Source organism: Mustela erminea, chromosome 16 (assembly GCF_009829155.1).
Source record: "Mustela erminea isolate mMusErm1 chromosome 16, mMusErm1.Pri, whole genome shotgun sequence".
NCBI lineage: Eukaryota > Metazoa > Chordata > Mammalia > Carnivora > Mustelidae > Mustela > Mustela erminea.
This window is the reverse complement of record NC_045629.1, coordinates 85255135-85275059: the sequence shown is the minus strand read 5'-3', so window position 1 is coordinate 85275059 and position 19925 is coordinate 85255135. Positions and strand designations below refer to the sequence as shown.

The window sequence follows — 19925 nt, the reverse complement described above, 5'->3', positions numbered from 1 at the left end:
GGGCGGCGCTGGGGGCTGTCGCACGCCAGGACTGGTGGCCCGGGGGTGTGGGCGGGGACGAAGGAGGCGGGCCTCCCCGGGATTGGCGGATGCGCAGACGAGGCGGGGCGTCCCCTTTGTCTGGGTCCGTTGCGGGCGCCCGTCCCTTCGCGCGTGAGGCTGCGGCGTGGAAGGTGAGTGGGGGGTTCGCGTGGGCTCCGGCAGGTCGGGACCCCCCCACCCGCACGGAGGCCGGAGCCGGGCCGTCCTCGCGGACAGGGCGCTTCCCTGCGGGCGCGGGTTCCGTGGCCGGCGGACGCGCCGCGGCCTCCTCTGCCTCCGCGGACCCCGCCGCGCGCCCCGGGCGCCCCGCCGGCCGCCACACCCCAGTGCCCGCCTGCGCCTCGCACGCGCGCCTCCCCTGACCCCCAGCCCTCGGCCCCCGCCGCGCCCCCGGCACCGCCCGCCGCACGCTTCCGGGCCCCTCCCGGCGGCCCCGACCCGAGCCCCTCCCCGCGGACGGCCGGCCTCACCCCTCGGCCCCCGCCGCGCCCCGAGCTCCCCCGCAGGCCGCGGGACTCTGCAGACTCCCCCGCGTCCCCCGCCACGCTCCCGGGCCCTCCCCCGCGGACCGCGGGCCCCGCGGGAGCTGCAGGGATGCGGCGGGGCCTCGGCGGGGAGGACGCGCCCGTGCGCGGGGAGGGCGGTCCGTGACCCGCGAGTCGCGGGGCCCCCGGAGTCCAGGGCCGGGTGAGAAGCCCGCCCCGCCCCGCAGCGCCTCCGCACCTCGCGGTCGGCCGTGGCTCCGCGTCCGAGCGGCGCCGGGGTCTCTGGGCCCCGGGGCGGCGGTGCTTCTCCGTCTTCGTCCGCGCGCTCGGCTTCCCGGGGCTGCGGAGGGGCCGCGACCAGCCTCCTCCGGCCTCTTCGCCGGCGCTTCCCCGGTGCGTCGTCGGTTCTCCCGGTCTTGAGGCGAGACGGTGCGCGTCGGGGGGAGCGCGAGCGTGCGGGAGAGCGTCGGGCGCGGGGCCGAGGGGCGGCCGCGGGGAGGGCGGCGCCTTGGGTCGCGCGCGCCGCCCGGTCGTCGCGGGGTGTCGGAGTTTGCGTCCCCGGGGCCGGGTGCGGTGGAAACCTCGGTGCCTTCGTGGCCCCCGGGATCGGCCGGTCCCTGCCCCGCTCCGTGGGCGCCGGAAACTCCGCAGACGGACGCGGGGCTCCGGTTCCTGTGTGTGCTCGCTTGGGGGTTGTGGAAGAGATTTCGGCCCTTTAATGGTCGAGCGTCGACTCCGAAGGCTTTCGAGCTTTGTTGTCGTAATCGGCTTTCCCCTTGCCAGGATCATTTTTAAAACAAACCCTTGTTTTTCTCGGGTTCTTGTGCAATGTTGGATCATCTGGAGTTGATTTTGGTGCGGGGTGAGAGGAATCCAGCGTCGTGGTTTTCTCTGCTGCTTCTGACACCACCTATTGAATGGTTCATCTTTCCATGGGTTTGGAAAACCACCTTTGTCGTGAATTAGATTCGTGCGTGATTTGGGGTCCATTCTGGAATTTGGTGGCTTGGATGTGCGTGAGGTCTTGATTTTCATGCAGCAGATCTGGAAGTCTCTGCCCCCATTTCTGCTTTTGGTGCTTTGCTTAAAAGGCCCTTCCCACCTGAAATAATATCAACGTGTTTCTATAAAACGTGATGTAAAATTTCTGCTCTTCATTCGTCAGCCTGAGACGTGTCGTATTTGATATGAGATGATCAATTTTTTTCTAGCCTTTTTTTTTTTTTTTTTTAAATCTCTTGGCCTTCCTCTACCTTCTGGGAGATCTGCTGAACTTCATGCACAGGCCCAGTTCTACTTTTCCTGAAGCATCAGCTCGTCCTAGCCCCATTTACTGAGCCCCGTTTCATCAGCAGTTTGAAGTGCCTCCTCTGTTCTCCATTTGTGTATACGGATGTGGCCCTGCTCTGCCCGGTTCCTGTGTCACCCCTTTTCATCCAGGCCCACTTGGCTCTTGGGGCACCTTGGTTTTGTGGATACAGTGAGAATTTACATTTCATTTCTATAGAAATAAGTTTATTTTAAGCTTGTTTCTTGTGTCATTTTGAACAGGACCTTTTTCCCTATGTATTTTTTGCCCAGGTCTTGCTGGTGTGTAGGAAGCTATGGGTCTGGGCGCGTGATCGTTTTCTGTGGAAGGTTGCAGGGTTCCGCTCTGGGTTCACACGTGGCTCAGAGAGGTCTCTCCTGAAGATGCGTCCCCCGTGGAGGGCACGGGACTCACTCCAGCAGGAAAGCCCGTAGGTGAGGTGAGGATGGTGAGGACAGAGGAGGAAGATCTTCAGAGCTGCCCGGCCCAGACCAGGGACTGGGGGTGCGCCTGTCCTGGCCTGTCACTGTGGGCAAGGTCTTTGGAAGATAGGCGTGCCTGTTCTTCTCCATCAAGCCCAGGAGGAATTCAGTAAGGGCAACGAGTTCCTAAAACTTAGCTTACCAAAGTGATCATAAATCCTAAAACATTAAGTTCTAAGCTCTTTGCGCCTCCGCGGTCCCTTCCTTAGTTGCTGGCTGCTCCGCCGTCAGGACAGCCGGGGCCTGCTTGGCACAGAATTTCTCTGCAGTGTGGCTTCTTTCCCGCGAAGCGTCCAGTGCTGCTGAGAACACAGATCTGTTCTGGTTTTGTTGGGGTTACTCCCTGCTCCCTGAGGACATTTCCAGAAATGAAACTCCTGCATCTGAGGAATGACTGGCTGATGGATGGGTGGGCACTGCTGCAGGCCCCCCCAGGGGTGCGGTTTGTACTTGGCCGTATGTTGGGGGTGGCATGGCCGTCTGAACAGAACTGGGCATGCCCACCTAATCTCCCTTCCTGTCTCAGCTCCTGTGTTGGGGCGCCTGGGTGGCTCCATCCGTTAAGTTTCTGACTGTTGATTTTGCCTCGGGCCATGACCTCAGGTTGTGAGATCAAGCCTCACATTGGGCTCCGTCCTGAGTATGGCGCCTGCCCAAGAATTTCCCCACCCCGCCCCCACGCCCCCTGTCCCTCCATCCCCTTGTTTAAAAAACAAACCAACAACTGCTGTGTTTTTTCACAGAGCAAAGCCTGGAGGTGTGGGCATCGGAATCACGGGGGTCAGGGTGGAAGAGAGGGCAGCTCAGAAGTGCCAGTTCTGGGCCCTGGATGGCTCTGTTCACCTGCCCGACGGCTGTCAGCTTTGGGGGCCACAGTGTTTTGCGCATCTTTGTGTGCAGTCACAGACTTGTTCAAAACTAGTCGGTACCACTTCTTGTATTTGTTCTTTTTCTTTATCCGATACAGGAATATGTCTTAGTTCCTTTGGGCTGCTCTAGTAAAATACTGTAGACGAGGTAACCTATAAAACAGACGGTTCTCAAGTGCTGCAGGCTGCAGGGTGCCTCCGTGGTCGGGGAGGACCTTTTCGGGTCGCAGACTTCTTGCCGTGCGCCCCACGTGGCGGAAGGAGTGAGGAAGCGCTGTGAGGTTCTTGTACTGATCCAGTGTGAGGGCTCCGGCCTCATGACCTAAGCATTTCCCAGTGGCCTCACCTCCTAACACGACCCGGCTGGACGTTAGGGTTTCACCATGTGCACACTGGAAGGACGCAGATCTTCAACCAAAGTAGCAAGTATACTAGTATGTGTGCTCCTGCGTGGTAACGTGTGAAGGTCGTCCTGCGTAGAGAGCCTTTGTTTCAGTGCTTTTCTAGGACTGTCCCCTCCACTCGCCCCCCGCCGCCCCCGCCGGGAATCTTGCCCTTTGCCTTGTACACCCGCCTCCATGCCTCACTCAGATTGACAGCCTAGGTTTTTGAGTTAATTTAATTGAACGAGCCCAGCAGCATCTGACTTCGCACCTTGCTGCCTCTGCCTCTAGAGGCCTGCGGAGGAGGGGTGTGGTCTCCCTGTTTTATAGGTGAGGACAAAGCACTCACACTTCTTGACCCTGGAGGCATTCTTTCTGAAAGAGGACTTATGGACATGCTCTCTGCGTCCCGTGGTCTCATTCATCTACTGGCTGTCTCCCCCAGCTTAAGTCTTTCTCAGGGGGTGTGTGACCTGTGTGTGGAAGGACTGTGGCTTGGCAGTGCCACCATCCTTGGGCCTGTGTCCATCCCAGGGGCGTGCCCACTCTGAAGTGGTCAATCCGACTCGTCTCCATTATGCCAGGTGGCTTTCCTGAGACAGAGTGAAGTATGGGCTCATAGCTCTTATTTCATTCACTTAATCAGCAAATACTGGGTTGCTGGCCGCTCTGGGACACAAAGGGAGAATCAGGACCGAGAGACAGGCCTTCAAGGTTTGGGGGTCAGGAACGCCCTCGATGAGAGGGTTATGTGCCAAGAACCAGCCAAAGGTCAGGAGCCTCCCTAGCGGAAGGGAAGCCCAGGCAGGGGTTCTGACCAGCCTCGAAGCAGCCGTGAAGGAGCCAGGAAGGGGTTCAGGCCAGCAACAGCCACTGTTCCCACGGTGGGGTTGGGGGTGCACAGGGGAACAGCCCTGCTGCAGCAGGGCCTCGTTCTGAATGTGCTTGGAGGGCGGAGGAGGGAGGGTGTGGACGAGGAGGGGGAGGAGCGCTCGGAGGGCTCATCGTGTTGAGTTTCTGACTCTTGGTGTTGACTCAGGTCCTGAGATCAGGCCTTGTGTTGGGCCTCACACCCAGTGGGGAGTCTCCTTAAAGATTCTTTTGCTCTGCTCTTCTCCGTGCTTGTGCGCGCCCTCACTCTCTCTTTCTCAAATAAATGAGTCTTTAAAAAAAAAAAGCCAGTGCCTCCTCGGGTCAGCTGTACCTGTGTCCAGCACTCACTGGGGAGGTCCTGACTGGTGTTCCCGTGGGTGTTTCTTGTTGAGTCCTGGCCGGGTTGCGGTGGGGCCTACCTGTACCTGGTTCCCAGGGGACCAGGGCTGCATTGTCCAGGAAGGTCAGATTCTCATGCAGGTGAGGATTGAGGGAGCAAGGTCCAGGACACCTGGTGGGGACTGAGTTGCTGGAGGACAGGGTAACTAACTCTTACCGCTGCCAACAGTGGGCGCGGAGCTGGCCACATGGAGGTGATGGAAGCCCCTGACCAGAGCCAGGTGGGGAGGGTGGAGACCACTCATGGGGAGGCAGCTGGACAAAGCCATGGGAAGGTGACTGACCACGAACAGTGGCAGTTTTGTGGGCTGCTTGAGAGGGTGTGGATGTCGGATACACCATCAAGAGGGCAGGGGCAGAGCAGGTGGTGGCAGGGACTTTCTCATCGTTGTTCTGAGACCTGGTGAGGCCCCCCCCCCATTCTTTCAGATTTTATTCTACCTGTTCTCCAGCATTTACTGTTCATATGAATTTGAGGTTAGTGTCCCTCTTTTAAGACCCCTATTGGGATGGTAATTAGAGTTTTGTCGCATTGACACAGACACACAGATTTGGTGAGAACGGGCATTCTTGGTGAACAGAGGGATGGAGAGAGGCCAGCCTCTCTCAGCCCGAGTCTCTCCTGTCCCTCGAGGCCGCTGCGGTTGGGAATTCCGTGTATATATTCCCAGAAGTTGTCTGTGCCAATATACGCACACATTTTATATTCTGTGAAGAAAATGGGTTGTGATGCTTCCTGACTTCCTGCCCCCAAGTCGTCCCTTTAGGCAGCCCACCGTGTGAGGCATCCTGTTTGTTACGGTGATCTTGGTGGCCATGTCCCTCTGGGAGACTCCCTTTGACACTCCAAATAATGTGAGCCCCATCCCCCCATTAGGAGGGCTCTTGGTCGTTCCCTCCCTATTTTTTCCAGTAATTTGAATATGACCGACACCTCAGCTAAGCTAGTCCTTTTACGTCCCCAAACCTGCCCGCCCGTAGGCCTCCCCAAGGTCAGACCAAATCCCTGGGTGACTCTGGACTTAAGCTACCAGAATCAACCATGTGTCTCACCTCCAGTGCCAGTCCCTGGTGGACACACCACCAGGCTGACAGCGCCAGCCTCACTGCAGAGCCAGGGCACAACCAGGGCAGCCTGAGGCACCAACAAGCCCACAGCAGTCACAGTCGAGTGAATCACGAAGGACGTGGGGTGAGCTGCCCCAGGAGTACGGGCCTCAAGCAACACCACGCATTCTCAGCCTGTCTTCCCCGGAGATTATCCCTGGCCTGGCACCAGCCCTTCTGTGTGGACTGGCGGCCTGAGCAGATGGCGCCGAGTCCTTGTTAGCTCCCCAGCTGACCATGAAGACCCCAGGGTCTGGAGAACAAAACTTTCTGGCTGGAGCGTTGGGGTGCACAGGTGTCCCCAGGCATCTGAGGCAGGATTGTTGCGGGGCTCACAGAGTCCAGGGATCATTGTTCCTGAATTGTGGAGTAAGAAGTAGGGTCTGTGAAGGCAAGGCTGGGCCCCTCATGTACTCCCTCTTCCTCAGCCCCACAGGCTCCTCTGACCTCCATCTTCCTCGGAAACCTCGGACGATCCAGCCATGGCAGCGGCCAGGCTCCTGCCACCGCCAGCAGGACCCCAGGTGAGCTGCCCTCGAGGCCTGTGCAGCACCTCTGGGTTCCCTCCCAGCCCTGCTATGCCCAGGGCTCCAGGTGGTCGCCTAAGTGTCCCTGCGTCTGAACCCCGTGGCCTCTTCCTGTTACACTCCCCCATCGCCCACCCTCCCCCGCCAGGCTGTTCACATGTGTTTCCCTACCAAGGGCATCTCCACTTGCATCCACTCCATCTCGGATGTGGAGACTTAGTCCAACCTGCAGCAGCCCCTGTCATTCCAGGCCAAGGTGACCTTTGAGGATGTGGCCGTGCTCCTCTCCCAGGAGGAATGGGACCGCCTGGGCCCTGCTCAGCGGGGCCTCTACCGACACGTGATGATGGAGACCTATGGGAACGTGGTATCGCTAGGTACGGCCCCTCAGCAGGCCTCTTCTGTGTCTGTGTGCTCGGCCAGGGGTGGGGGCCCTGTGGTGGGGGCTCTAGAGGAATGGCAGTCCCGTCTGTCATGCCTGCAGGTCACTCGGGTGGGGTGGGGTGCAGGTGGTCACAGATACTGTGTTGACAAAAGGCCTTCCCTCCCGTGAGCAGGACTTCCAGGATCGAAGCCCAGTGTGATCTCTCAGCTGGAGCGAGGGGAAGAGCCGTGGGTCCTGGACGGGCAAGGGGCTGAGGAGACTCGGGGCCTGGGGAGCGGCTGGTCAGGTGAGTGAAATGAGCTGGCCCTCCTTCCCTTGGGGCTAGGCAGTTCCCAGAGGCTGTGGGCACTGGCAGGGGATAGACAGCGGAGTAGCGTCCCGCCTCTTCTGGCAGAGGCTTAACGCAGTGAATTGCACTTAGGTTGTAACGGCAGATGGCAAGTTCCTACTAACCCTTCAGCTCTCTTTTCCTTTTGCAGACAGCTACAGGCGTGAGCACACGACAGCTTGTACGCAACAAGACAGTTCACCCTGTCCATGGGGTAGGTGTGTGTCTCGTCGTTCTAACCCGTACAGTCCCTGCAGGTATTAGTGCTCAGGATTCACCAGAGTGTGTTCTGGCTTTGGGGAGGGGTTTTCTAAATTAAAAATCTGTTTCAGAGCAATTGTTTTTCTCCCTTTGTCTTGTCACATGTAAAACACTCTTCCCTAGTCTGTGCTCGAATCTGAAGCCACCATTCTGAACGTGAGGGCTCTGCTTCGGCTCCCGCACCACGCGGGCACAGGGCGGCCTCGCACCGACAGCCGCCTGAGTCTGTCTGTGAGCAGGAAAGTTTGGTCATGCGTGGGTGTGAGGACACGGAACACTGAGTGAGTGACCTCCCGTACAGTTACTTTTTATCTTGCTCATCTTGTTACTTTGGCGTCAGGGAAGAAACTACCTATTCAGGAAACTTCAGACGGTAGAAACGGTACTTTGCAGTGCAAATGGGCTTACTAGCTTTATGTTTTGATAATGAGACTTTAGAAGTCAAAAAGCAACTAAACTGTGTTTCCCTGTTTAAAAAACACATAGTATAACCTTTTAAAAGTAAGATGTATATTGGGCCCTTGGGTGGCTCAGTCATTAACCTCTGCCTTCAGTTCAGGTCATGATCGCAGGGTCCTGGGATCAAACCCCACATCAGGCTCCCTGCTCCACAGGAAGCCTTCTTCTCCCTCTCCCACTCCCCCTGCTTGTGTTCCCTCTCTGGCTGTGTCTGTCTCTCTCTTTGTAAAATAAATAAGTAAAATCTTTTAAATAAATAAATAACAATAAATTAAAAATAAAAATAAGATGTATAAAAAATGTTATCAGATAGAGGACAGTAAACTCAGATTTTTTAAATGAAGAACCTATTAGTGTTACCATTTTGTAACTATATACATCCAATAATTGTTCTGAAGGGAATAAAAAATACAGAAATAATCCGGTAATAAAAGTGGGCACACAACTTGAACAGGTTCTGATAGAGGAGGAAAACCAAAGGGCCAGTAAATGTGAGAACATGCTCGGCCTCATTATTCATCAATAAAATGGAAATCAAAACCATTCTGATTCACCATGTTACACCTTCAGAATGAAAAAAGTGGGGGAAAAATGGTAAAAGGGGGGGCTGTCGAGTTTGGGTGAAGCCGTAAGGCAGCTAATGAGGGTGTAAATGTTGTGCACACTTCCTTTAGAAACCCGTTTGGCATTCTCTAATGAAGGTGAAAATACAGGTCTCTATGTCAGTGCTCCGCTCTGTTGTGCACAGCGAGGCTGTATGTGAGCACCAAGAAACATACATAAGAGTCTTCGTAGAGGCGTGCAAAATTGGGAGTGACCCAAATGTCTACCAGCAGTAAAATAGATGCATAAATAAATTTTGGTGTTTTAATAAAAAAAAAATCATGGTGAAAATGGTTTAATAACTACTTTGGAACAGTGTGATGAATCAGGAACATAGTGTTGGGAGAGGGAAGCAAATTGAAGAAAACCAGGTACTATGAAATTATAAAAATCTCATAAATATGCCTAATTAAGTTATTGGTTAGAGATACAAATTTCTAAGATAAAGCTATTTAAAAAAAAAAAAAAAAACACAAAGGCTTCTACTTTAGCCAAGATGAGAGTAAACCGAGCTGGGAGTTACTCCCTCAACTGAAACAACCTAAAAACAACAAGATCTATGAAACCACAGCTCTCACGGTGTTGGGCAACTTTCTCTCAGTGGATGTCAATCAGTGAAGGAAATTAATCCCCGAGAGACAGGAAACAAAGGGCTGATCCCTACAACTGCTCTGAGCGTAAAGCTTGGAGAAGATCACCGTGTGGGGAGAGGAAACCGGGAGAGGCCAGTGGTCTCCCAGACTTGAGAACACATAGCCAGGAGACCAGAGACACCAGGGAGGCTAGGAGTCCCACAGAAGCGTCCATCTGACAAAGAGAACTCTGGAGATCTGTAGGAAGACCCCTCGAGTATTGGCACTAGCAAGGAAACAGTCCAGTGCCAGGAAAGAGCCCCCTCTTTAGAAGGAGTAGCAGCTGCAGTAGTCAGGATTTAAGATGGTCTTCAGAATAGAATGAACGTTTGTGCCCCTTTCCCATTCCTCTGTTGGAGCTCGAAACCCCAGTGTGAATGTATTGCTGGCAAACCCTTGATAGAAGTAATTAAGGTTGAGTGAGATCACACGGCTAGGGCCTGGATTTGGTAGGGTTAGTGTCTTCATAAGAAGAGAAAGAGGGGCACCTGGGTGGCTCAGTGGGTTAAAGCCTTCAGCTCAGGTCATGGTCTCAGGGTCCTGGGATCGAGCTCCGCATCGGGCTCTCTGCTCAGCGGGGAGCCTGCTTCCCTGTCTCTCTCTCTGCCTGCCTCTGCCTACTTGTGATTTCTCTATCAAATAAATAAAAAGGAAAAAATTAAAAAAAAAAAAAAAAAGAAAGAAAGAAGAAGAAGAGGAAGAGAGACCAGAGCACTCTTTCTTGGCACACAGAACCTCCCAGATCCCTGCCCCATGGTGTCCGTGCCCTGCCTGCATTATCCCCAGGATTGTGAAAGCGGCTTTTACTCCTATGATTATGTTATATTAAGCTTTTGCTTTTAAGTAATGGAGAGCCCTTTAAATATGGGTCTGGAGGTCAAGAGACAGAAGTCAGACTCAGGAATGAGGAGGACTTGATGCATCATTGCCGCCTCGAAGGTGAAACGGCCACATGGCAGGGAATGCACTTAGCAGTTAGGAGCCGAGAGTGGCAAAGAAACAGTCACCTTAGTCCCATAGCTACAAGGGACTAAATTTTGACAACAGTAAGAATGAGCTTTGAAGTACATTTATTGCCTGAGCCTCCACACAAGAATTCAGACTAACGCTTTATTTCAGCCTTGTGATACACTGAGCAGAGAACTCCCTGTGCTATAGGACTAGAGAACTATAGGCTAGTACTTAGAGTGTCCAGCACTCACACAAGGCTGGGAATGCTGTCTGCTCCCAACAGCGAGAGCAGGAAACCTGTAGCTCATAGGGTCATCAGAGAGCTCACTAGTGGGGGAAGCGCCCTGAGCACTACTCTGGTCTGATCCTTCAAAGGTGCAAGGCAAGGACCAGATGCAAGTTAACCAAGGATACTTGAGCTCTAGAATATTTTTTCTTTTCTTTTCTTTTAAAGATTTTATTTATTTATTTGAGAGAGAACATGAGCGAGGAGAAGGTCAGAGAGAGAAGCAGACTCCCCGTGGAGCTGGGAGCCCGATGCAGGACTCGATCCCAGAACTCTGGGATCATGACCTGAGCCGAAGGCAGTCCAACCAACTGAGCCACCCAGGCGTCCCTTCTTTTTTTTTTTTTTTTTTTTAATATTTATTTACTTTAGGGGCGCCTGGTTGGCTCAGTTGTTAAGCGTCTGCTTTTGGCTCAGGTCATGATCCCAGGGTCCTGGGATCAAGCCCCACATTGAGCTCCCCGCTCAGCAGGAAGCCTGCTTCTCCCTATCCCTCTGCTGCTCTGCTGCTTGTGTTCTGTCTCTCTGTGTCTTTCTGTGAAGTAAATAAATAAAATCTTTTTAAAAAATAATTATTAGAGGAAGAGCAGGGAGAGAGAAACTGAAGCAGACTCCGTACTGAGCAGAGAGCCCAACATGGGACTCGATCTCACGACCCAGAGATCATGATCTGAGCCAAAACCAAGAGTCAGACGCTTAAACAACAGCCCCACCCAGGCTCCCTAAGCTCAAGAAGTAGGGGCACCTGAGTAGCTCAGTGGGTTGAGCCTCTGCCTTTGGCTTGGGTCATGGTCTCAGGGTCCTAGGATCGAGCTCTCTGCTTGGTGGGGAGCCTGCTTCCCCCGCCCCCCTCTCTCTGCCTGCTTGTGATCTCTCTCTGTCCAAAAAAAATGTGTGTGTGTGTGTGTGTGTGTGTGTGTGTGTATCATCTCCAGCACCAGGGCACCTGCGTGGCTCAGTCATTAAGTGTCTGCTTTTGGCTCAGGTCCTGATCTCAGGGACCCGGGATAGAGCCCCGCATCGGGCTCTGTGCTCAGCGGGGAGCCTGCTTCTCCCTCTCCCTCTGCCACTCCTACTTGTGCTTGCTCTCTCTTCTCTGCCAGATAAATAAATAAAATTGTTTTAAAAATATAGTCCAGGGACGCCTGGGTGGCTCAGTTGGTTAAGCAGCTGCCTTCGGCTCAGGTCATGATCTCAGGGTCCTGGGATCGAGTCCCACATCGGGCTCCTTGATTGGCAGGGAGCCTGCTTCTCCCTCTGCCTCTGCCTGCCACTCTGTCTGCCTGTGCTCACTCTCTCCCTCCTCTCTCTGACAAATAAATAAATAAAATCTTTAAAAAAAGAATACTAAACAATATACCCAGCATCAAACAAGGTAAAATTTGTAACATCTGACATCAACCAGACATCTAAAGAAGGAAGAAAACACAACCAGGGGCGCCTGGGGGGCTCCGTGGGTTAAGCCTCTGCCTTCGGCTCAGGTCATGATCTCAGGGTCCTGAGATCGAGCCCCGCATCGGGCTCTCTGCTCGGCAGGGAGCCTGCTTCCTCCTCTCTCTTCCTGCCTCTCTGTCTACTTGTGATCTCTCTCTGTGTGTCAAATAAATAAATAATTTTTTAAAGATTTTATTTATTTATTTAACAGACAGAGATCACAAGCAGGCAGAGGCAGGCAGAGAGAGAGGAGGAAGCAGTCTCCCTGCTGAGCAGAGAGCTCGATGCGTGGCTCGATCTCAGGACCCTGAGATCATGACCCGAGCCAACGGCAGAGGCTTCAACCCACTGAGCCACCCAGGCGCCCCAATAAATAAAATCTTAAAGCACACACACACATACAACCATAATTAGAAGGAAAAAAAAGTCCTATTAAACTGACCAAAAATGACATCAGTGATAGAAGACAAGGCTATTCAAACAAAGAATTTATTCCATGTGTTCAAGGTCTAGAGGGAATACTGAGCATATTAAGTAGGAGCATGGAGGATTTGTGAAAGACCCATTTCTGATTTCTAAAGGTGAAAACAGTGAGATGAAGAGTTAAGTGGGTCAAATTAGTGGCAGATTAGACATTGCATAAGAAAAGATTAGTGAGGAACAGCTGGGGGGCTCAGTCTGTTGGGTGTCTTCAGCTCAGGTCAGGATCCCAGACTCCTGGGATCGAGTCCCGCGTCAGGCTCCCTGCTCGTTGGAGAATCTGCTTCTCCCTCTCCCCTCCCCCTTCCCGTGCTCGCTCACTCGCTCTCTGACAAATAAATAAAATCTTTAAAAAAAAAAAAAAAGATTAGTGAAAACAAAGTCATTTAGAAAGTCCTGAAACAGAAGAAAAAAAAGTCTACAGGGTGTTCGTGATCTGGGGGGCAGTCTGAAATGGCCTAATGTATAGCTGACGCCAACAAAGCAGGGATAGGGGGTTAGAGAAAGTATTCTAAGAAATGATGGTTGAAATTTTTCCAAATTTGATGAAAAGTATAAACTCAGATCTAGGACTCTACACCTCTACATGATGAAATTACCCCGAACTACATCATAATCAAAAGAAGTATTATAACTAAGAAGCCAAGAAAGGAGATCAAATAGAATCATGAAAAGTAACCATTTTTTTTAAAGGAGAAGGAAGAGGTCATGAACCGCGATGTTTAGTGGCCGCTCTAGGGCTTACAGTACACGTCTCTAGCCACCGAGTACCTTCAGACGAAGTTCACGCCATTTCACAGTAGGGTAAGACTTAGTGCACTGGATGGGTCTGCTCCGGCCGCAACAAAAGGTCTTTGACAGAGTGACTAAACATCAGAAATCTTACTCTCCCAGCTCTGGAGGCTGGAAGTCTGAGACAAAACCGCAGTTGGGTTTTGCTGAGGGCTTTCTTCCTGGCCGGCAGGCAGCAGCTTTCTGGTGCCCATATGGCCCCTTTCTGGGCCTGTGCATACCTGGGGCAGGGGAGGTGGGAAGTGAGTAAACTCCCTGGTGTCTCTTTTTGGGCACTAACCCCATCAGGGGGTCCCATCCTTGTGATCTCTAACCCTGATCACCTCCCAAAGGCCCAACCAGATATCACATGGGGTCTTAGGGCTTCAACCTGTAAATTGGTGGTGGGGGACACAACATCTAATCCATTTAAACAGCCCTCTGTTTCTTCTTGGATTATTTCTGTTGGCCCATTTTCAAGCTCACTGGCTTGGGTCCACTGATGAGCACAGTAGAGGCGTCCTTGTGTGGCTGTGTTTTTCTACATCGAGCATTTCCAGCTGGACTCTCGCAGTGTCTGTCTGCGGAAACCCCCGACCTGGTCATTCACATTGTTCCAGCATACGGGCCACCTCTAATTCTAGTTCCGTTGATCACTTGGTCTCGGAGTCTGTGTGTGTGTCTTCTTTCTCTTGGGTGTCTCGTAACTTTTTATCGAGTGTCAGCTGTCAATTAGGACAGTAGACATCGAGGTGAGCTGTCTCTGCAAACAACCTGACCTGCTGGGCTGGTAGTATGACAGCCTGAGTCTAGTCAGGGCTTGGGCTGGGCTCTATTCTTCCCAGAGTGGCCTTCATCACACCACAGAGGTTCCTGGGAGACCCCCGTCTCCCAGGTGTGCCCACGAGAGCAGGTTTTCTTCGTGCTCTCACCCCCACCCAGGCAGTAGTACGCAGTGGCTGGTTACTCGGGGGCTTGCTGGCCTTTGGGCCAGGGGCTGGGGCAGACGAGAGGGTGCGCCACTGTTGTGTCCCTGGGTCACAGCCCTTCCCTTAGTTGAAGCGGACTTCTCCCTGCTGGGCTCATGATCATTTTCCTGCCTCTCCCTCAGGAGTAGAGCATCATTTTCATTACCCTCCCCAGCCATTGGAATTTTTATCTGTGCCCTAAAATGAGAAGTTTGTTTTCTCTCGCGCAGAGACTTGGCAGCATTTGCTTTGCAGAGGAGGAGGGTTCAGGTGGGTCCACAGGCGGCGTCCTCTGGACCTGCCCCCAGGGGAGAAGCCCATAGTCAGGAGCCCTGCATCTGTGGTTCTTTGGAAATTCACTGTTTTAGCCAGGGGCTGCTTCCTTGCTGGGGTGGTGGCCTGTCTTCCATCTTGCTCTTACCTCTCATCCGGGCACCTCAGCGCAGTTGTCTGCCCGTGCAGACACCTGTCTCTCCTTAGGTTCAGGTCACTTGGTTGCCATCATGACCTCGGCTCTGTGATAGATTCAAGAAAGTTACGATTTTATAGGTTACCTGACTTTCTCTTGCTGTTAGGGAGGCAGTGATAGTCTTCCCGGCTTTCTTCCTCCTGGGGCATTCCAGTTAATATGTAACTAATAATTAGTATAGTAACACTGCTTTCCATCATGTATAATAGTAGTGATACTAACAGTAAAAGGGACATGGGAAATGTAACTGGATTGGTCAGTGTTTCCACTTGACTTTCTGTATCAGACTGTGCGCTTTTGTCGGTCATGGTGAGGAGTCATCCCGTGTCACTGATGAGCAGGCAGGGCTGGGCAGGACGGACATGGGATAGTAAGCTGTCCCAGGGCGCCTAGGTGCCGCAGTCGGTTAAGCATCTGACTCTTGGTTTCAGCTCAGGTCACAATCTCGTGAGTCTTGGGATCGAGCCCTGCATCAGGCTCTGGGCTCAGCATGGAGTCTGCTTGTGACTCTCTCTCCCTCTCTCTCCAAAATTAAAAGGTTTTTTTTAAAAAAAAACAAAAACGGTAAGCTGTCACATGCTGGTCTGACCGTAGGAACTAGGGGTTTGAACACTGATGGGGAAAGAGAAAGATAAGGAATCAAAAAAGAGATGTGGATCCTGAAGCCCACCAGCCAGGAGAAGTAGGAGCCTATTCTGGGAGGAAGGAGCCAAGTTCTCTGTTGGACCCCTGACACGGATGTGCGAGTGGGCCATCTAGATGGCGAGGTGAGCAGAGCCCCCACCTGAGCCTGGAGAGCACTGGGAGGTGGAGGGGTCCGTGTCCGTGTCTAGAGTGCAGCTGAATCTCGGGGTGGGTGCGGAGAGCCCGTTCGTCAAGCCCGGAGTGGGACTCCAGCCTCTACAGGAGCCCTTCGCTCAGGGAAGTCTCCAACTCTGCTCTCCTGCCTCTTCTCAGATGACCCTCTGCTGAGGGTCTGCTTCCATCTGGCTGCCACTGACTTCTGAAGAAGCATTAACATTTGGTAGGTCTTCCCGCCCCCTGCCCCCGCCAAGGTAACCTCGCTGCCAAAAGGCAACACAGATCAAAACAAGCATATTTTATTTATTGACCACCTTGGCCCAAATCTTTCTCCAAGCCCCAGCCAGAACTCCGTTAGGGCGCGTTATGTAACAGTTGTCTTCCCGGACCAAGTCATGAACTAATTAAAGAGTGAAGCTTGTATCTCAGTATGCTGTGACCAGCAAGGTGTGGGGAACTTGCTAGTCTAGATAGGACACAGTTGGAAAACAACTGGGTTCTGTTCCGCTTTCTAATAAAGAACCACAGAACGAGACATACTTGCCACCAGATGGAGGCGGAGGACCCCCACAGGCGGCTGTTCTGGGAACGGCCTCTGAGCACGAGGGAGCAGAGTGCAATACAGAGCGAGCTGTATTACAGTACAGCAGAGCCCTCCGAGCTGGGCATGCCCAGGTCTTGCCCTGTGAACCAGGGAAGTAAGTTCTGGAGAGAAGGGGGAGCAAAGACACCCCACGCGTGTGCCCATTTGGGCGCCGTCTTAGCTCGTCGTCTCGAGATGGCTGGGTCAGCGTCTACGTTGCCCTCAGGGCTGCAGGCCCCTCGACGCCTGTCGTAGACCCTGAGTGCGTCTGCGAGAATTCTCAGCCGTCCTCTGCCCGGAGGTTTCTCGTTCCAGAATGACCCTCCAGGTCACCCGTTTTTTTGTGTTTTTTTTTTTTTAAAGATTTTATTTATTTATTTGACAGAGAGAGATCACAAGTAGGCAGAGAGGCAGGCAGAGAGAGAGGAGGAAGCAGGCTCCCCGCTGAGCAGAGAGCCCGATGTGGGACTCGATCCCAGGACCCTGAGATCATGACCTGAGCCGAAGGCAGCGGCTTAAGCCACTGAGCCACCCAGGTGCCCCAAGTGCACCCGTTTTTAATGCTGTTCCTGGCCGAGGTCTTTGGGAAGCCGGGGGTGGCGGCTGGGTGTTTGGAGGTGGCCTCCTAGGCCACAGGGCCCACAGGCGGCCTGGCCATCGGGCCAGCAGTCAGGCTCTTGCTTCTGGCCCTGACATGGTGTCGGCGCCACCTGTTGGGGGTCCTTGGTAAGCACCACTCCTTGAGCACAGTCTTGTCCTCCCACAAAGCCCTGAGGTCCCTTGTGAAGTCTTGGTCCTTCCCTGACTGGCATCCTGTCCTCTCAATGGCTTGGTCTCCAAGATGTGAAACACTTGTTCTCAGGGATGCCTGGCTGGCTCAGATGCTAGAGTACACAGGTTTTGATCTCAGGGTCATGAGTTCAAGTCCCATACTGGGCGTAGAGCTCCCCAAAGGGGGGGGAAATTTGGAAGCTACCCTGTCCTCCCCCACTCGCACCGCAGAGAGTCCCCAACCTGACACGAAAAACTTCTACTGGAGCCTTCTCTGCAGTGCTCACTGCTGCTCTGCAGGCCACATTCCAGCCGAGCTGTGGCAAGACTCCCACTGTGTCTCTCAGGTTTCCCGGTGCATTCTCTGCAGAGAGGAGGTCCCACTTGCCCGCGCACGAGTCCTAGGGCCTGTGTGTGTTGGATACGCTCGTCCTCCAGCCCCACCTGCCCTCCTGTCGCTGTCTGCCCGCTGTCTATTCTGTGGTCCTGGGTGGGGTTGCGGTTTGATGACGGCTTCTGGAAGCTCTGTAGGTCAAGACTCCAGGGTGCGGCTCCTGAGTGGCTCGGTGGGTTAAGCATTTGCCTCCTGCTGCAGTCACGAGTCCCGCATAGGGCTCCCTGCTCAGTCACGAGTCCCGCATCGGGCTCCCTGCTCAGCAGGGTGTCTGCCTCTGTCCGTGTCCCGGCTTGTTCTCTCTCAAATACAGAAAATCTTAGAAAGCAGAGACCACAGGGAGAGTGGGACTCGGGCAGTAGTGGCCTGTCACCTGCCGCCGTGTGCCTCGTGTCCTTTCACACCTCGCCGACTGCCCTGTCTGCCTGGGCACGTTTCTAGTTACTGGACACAGTTGTGAGTTTTCTCCCTGACGGCAGCTCACGGGGCGTGTGCATTCAGGGACCGCAGCCTGGGGGCCACCTCTGGGGACGCACGCTCTGCTGTTTTGAGTAGGTGGGCAGTTAACTTTTACTTTGGGTTTGTTGTTTCAGAGCATGAGAACAAGGGAGAGAACCCGAAGAGGGATTTGAGTCTGAAGCCGTTTCTTTCCGAGGAAGGATCCGCGGTCCTGGGGGGGGCACCCTCAGGCCAGCCCGATCACGGACCGTGCAAAGCCGAGCAGAGCCGCCCTGTGAGCCCAAGCCCCGGCGGCCCGCCTGGAGCTCGGGTCCCCAGCCGCGGTGGGCCTGCCCCCGCGCAGCAGGCTGTCCCCGGCGGGGAGAGACCCTACAAGTGCACCGAGTGCGGGAAGTGCTTCGGCCGCAGCTCCCATCTGCTGCAGCACCAGCGAACCCACACCGGGGAGAAGCCCTACGTGTGCGGCGTGTGCGGCAAGGCCTTCAGCCAGAGCTCCGTCCTCAGCAAGCACCGCAGAATCCACACGGGCGAGAAGCCCTACGAGTGCAACGAGTGCGGGAAGGCCTTCCGCGTGAGCTCGGACCTGGCGCAGCACCACAAGATCCACACGGGCGAGAAGCCGCACGAGTGTCTGGAGTGCGGGAAGGCGTTCACGCAGCTCTCGCACCTCATCCAGCACCAGCGCATCCACACGGGCGAGCGGCCGTACGTGTGCGCGCTGTGCGGCAAGGCCTTCAACCACAGCACGGTGCTGCGCAGCCACCAGCGCGTGCACACGGGCGAGAAGCCGCACGAGTGCGCGCAGTGCGGCCGCGCCTTCAGCGTCAAACGCACGCTCCTGCAGCACCAGCGCGTGCACACGGGCGAGAAGCCCTACACGTGCAGCGAGTGCGGCCGCGCCTTCAGCGACCGCTCGGTGCTCATCCAGCACCACAACGTGCACACGGGCGAGAAGCCGTACGAGTGCGGCGAGTGCGGCAAGGCCTTCAGCCACCGCTCGACGCTCATGAACCACGAGCGCATCCACACGGAGGAGAAGCCGTACGGCTGCTACGCGTGCGGCAAGGCCTTCGTGCAGCACTCGCACCTGACGCAGCACCAGCGCGTGCACACGGGCGAGAAGCCGTACGTGTGCGGCGAGTGCGGGCACGCGTTCAGCGCGCGGCGCTCGCTGGTGCAGCACGAGCGCATCCACACGGGCGAGCGGCCGTTCCGCTGCGCGCAGTGCGGCAAGGCCTTCAGCCTCAAGGCCACGCTGATCGTGCACCTGCGGACGCACACGGGCGAGCGGCCCTACGAGTGCAGCCGCTGCGGCAAGGCCTTCAGCCAGTACTCGGTGCTCATCCAGCACCAGCGCATCCACACGGGCGAGCGGCCCTACGAGTGCGCCGAGTGCGGCCGCGCCTTCAACCAGCACGGCCACCTGATCCAGCACCAGAAGGTGCACGCGAAGCCCTGAGCCCCCCGGGGGCCCCCCGCGCGGGACGGGCTGCCGAGGGCTCCGCCCCGGGGGAGCCCCGAAGAGCGGCCCCGGGGCGCGGCGGGCGGAGGAGCCGGAGGGAGCCTGTCGCGCGGCCCTCGTGGGTGCGGGCCTGGGCGCCGTCGCCGGTGCCCGAGCTGGCGGGAGAGCGTGAGGCTCGGGCCGCAGCAGCACGTTCCCGCCTCCGAGTAAAGTTCGCGCTCCCAAGGGGACATGCCTTTTCTAAAGACAACAAACAGTTGCTCCAACTGCTGCGCGAAAGTTTGGGTTATTTGCACTATTGTTAGACCACCGCAGTGTTGTGTGGAAGAATGGCCGTCGAGCGTCACCGTGTAAGACGGCTGGAAACCCTGCGTGTGTGCGGCCACTTGTTTTGTGTGAACAAAGGAAACCGCCTAAGGAGGAATTAGGGAGAAATGATGTGAACTCAGAAAACGCTTCAGCTGGCGTCTGAACTTTATTCCAGATCAGAAGGAATGTCCTAAGTGAAAATTCAACTCAGAAATGGATCTTTGCCTCAAAACCTAGCCTTATGATTTACAGACCGTATGCCCCGGAGATCGTGGGATGTTGGGGCCTCCAGACCCTGTGTGGGTTGCAGGGGAGCTCTGCACTCAGAGCCCAGACCTCATAGCCACTGTGTTACTCAAAAGACAGTTCCTTGGTACATATTTTTAAAACCTAAAATTATCACATTCAAATTGCTTTTTTATTATCTGAAATTTCCATTCCTATATTTGAGGGTTTTTTTATTTTTTACTCCTGATTGCAAAAGTGTCTAGTATCCATTTTCATATACTGTAATGAATCTGTTTATTCATAATTTTTTTAAAGATTTTTATTTATTTGACAGTGATCACAAGTAGGCAGAGAGGCAGGCAGAGAGAGACGGGGAAGCAGACTCCCCGCTGAGCAGAGAGCCCGATGTGGGGGC

At 54.6% G+C, this 19925-nt stretch overlaps 1 protein-coding gene across 5 annotated transcripts; it reads left to right on the top strand.

The window, feature by feature from the left end:
- Positions 1-71: 71 nt before the first annotated feature.
- ZNF250 (zinc finger protein 250) lies at positions 72-19713 on the top strand. 5 transcript variants are annotated; one of them, XM_032315652.1, is made up of 6 exons: positions 72-173; positions 6378-6473; positions 6712-6853; positions 7034-7147; positions 7341-7403; positions 17646-19713. In XM_032315652.1, exons 2-6 carry the CDS (start codon positions 6432-6434, stop codon positions 18968-18970), a joined length of 1686 nt encoding a protein of 561 aa, XP_032171543.1. In that variant the 5' UTR covers positions 72-173; positions 6378-6431; the 3' UTR covers positions 18971-19713. The 5 variants fall into 5 exon arrangements, with proteins under 5 accessions (XP_032171543.1, XP_032171547.1, XP_032171545.1 ...); XM_032315656.1 differs by having other exon boundaries at positions 73-173; positions 6727-6853; XM_032315654.1 differs by lacking the exon at positions 72-173 and adding an exon at positions 669-920.
- The last annotated feature ends 212 nt before the right edge of the window (positions 19714-19925 follow it).

Excerpts from the sequence above, each read along its gene's own strand:
- ZNF250 (XM_032315652.1), top strand. The coding sequence starts at position 6,432 with ATGGCAGCGGCCAGGCTCCTGCCACCGCCAGCAGGACCCCAG. Across the intron at positions 6,474-6,711 it reads CACCGCCAGCAGGACCCCAG|CCCCTGTCATTCCAGGCCAA; the intron begins GTGAGCTGCCCT and ends AACCTGCAGCAG. Across the intron at positions 6,854-7,033 it reads TGGGAACGTGGTATCGCTAG|GACTTCCAGGATCGAAGCCC; the intron begins GTACGGCCCCTC and ends TCCCGTGAGCAG.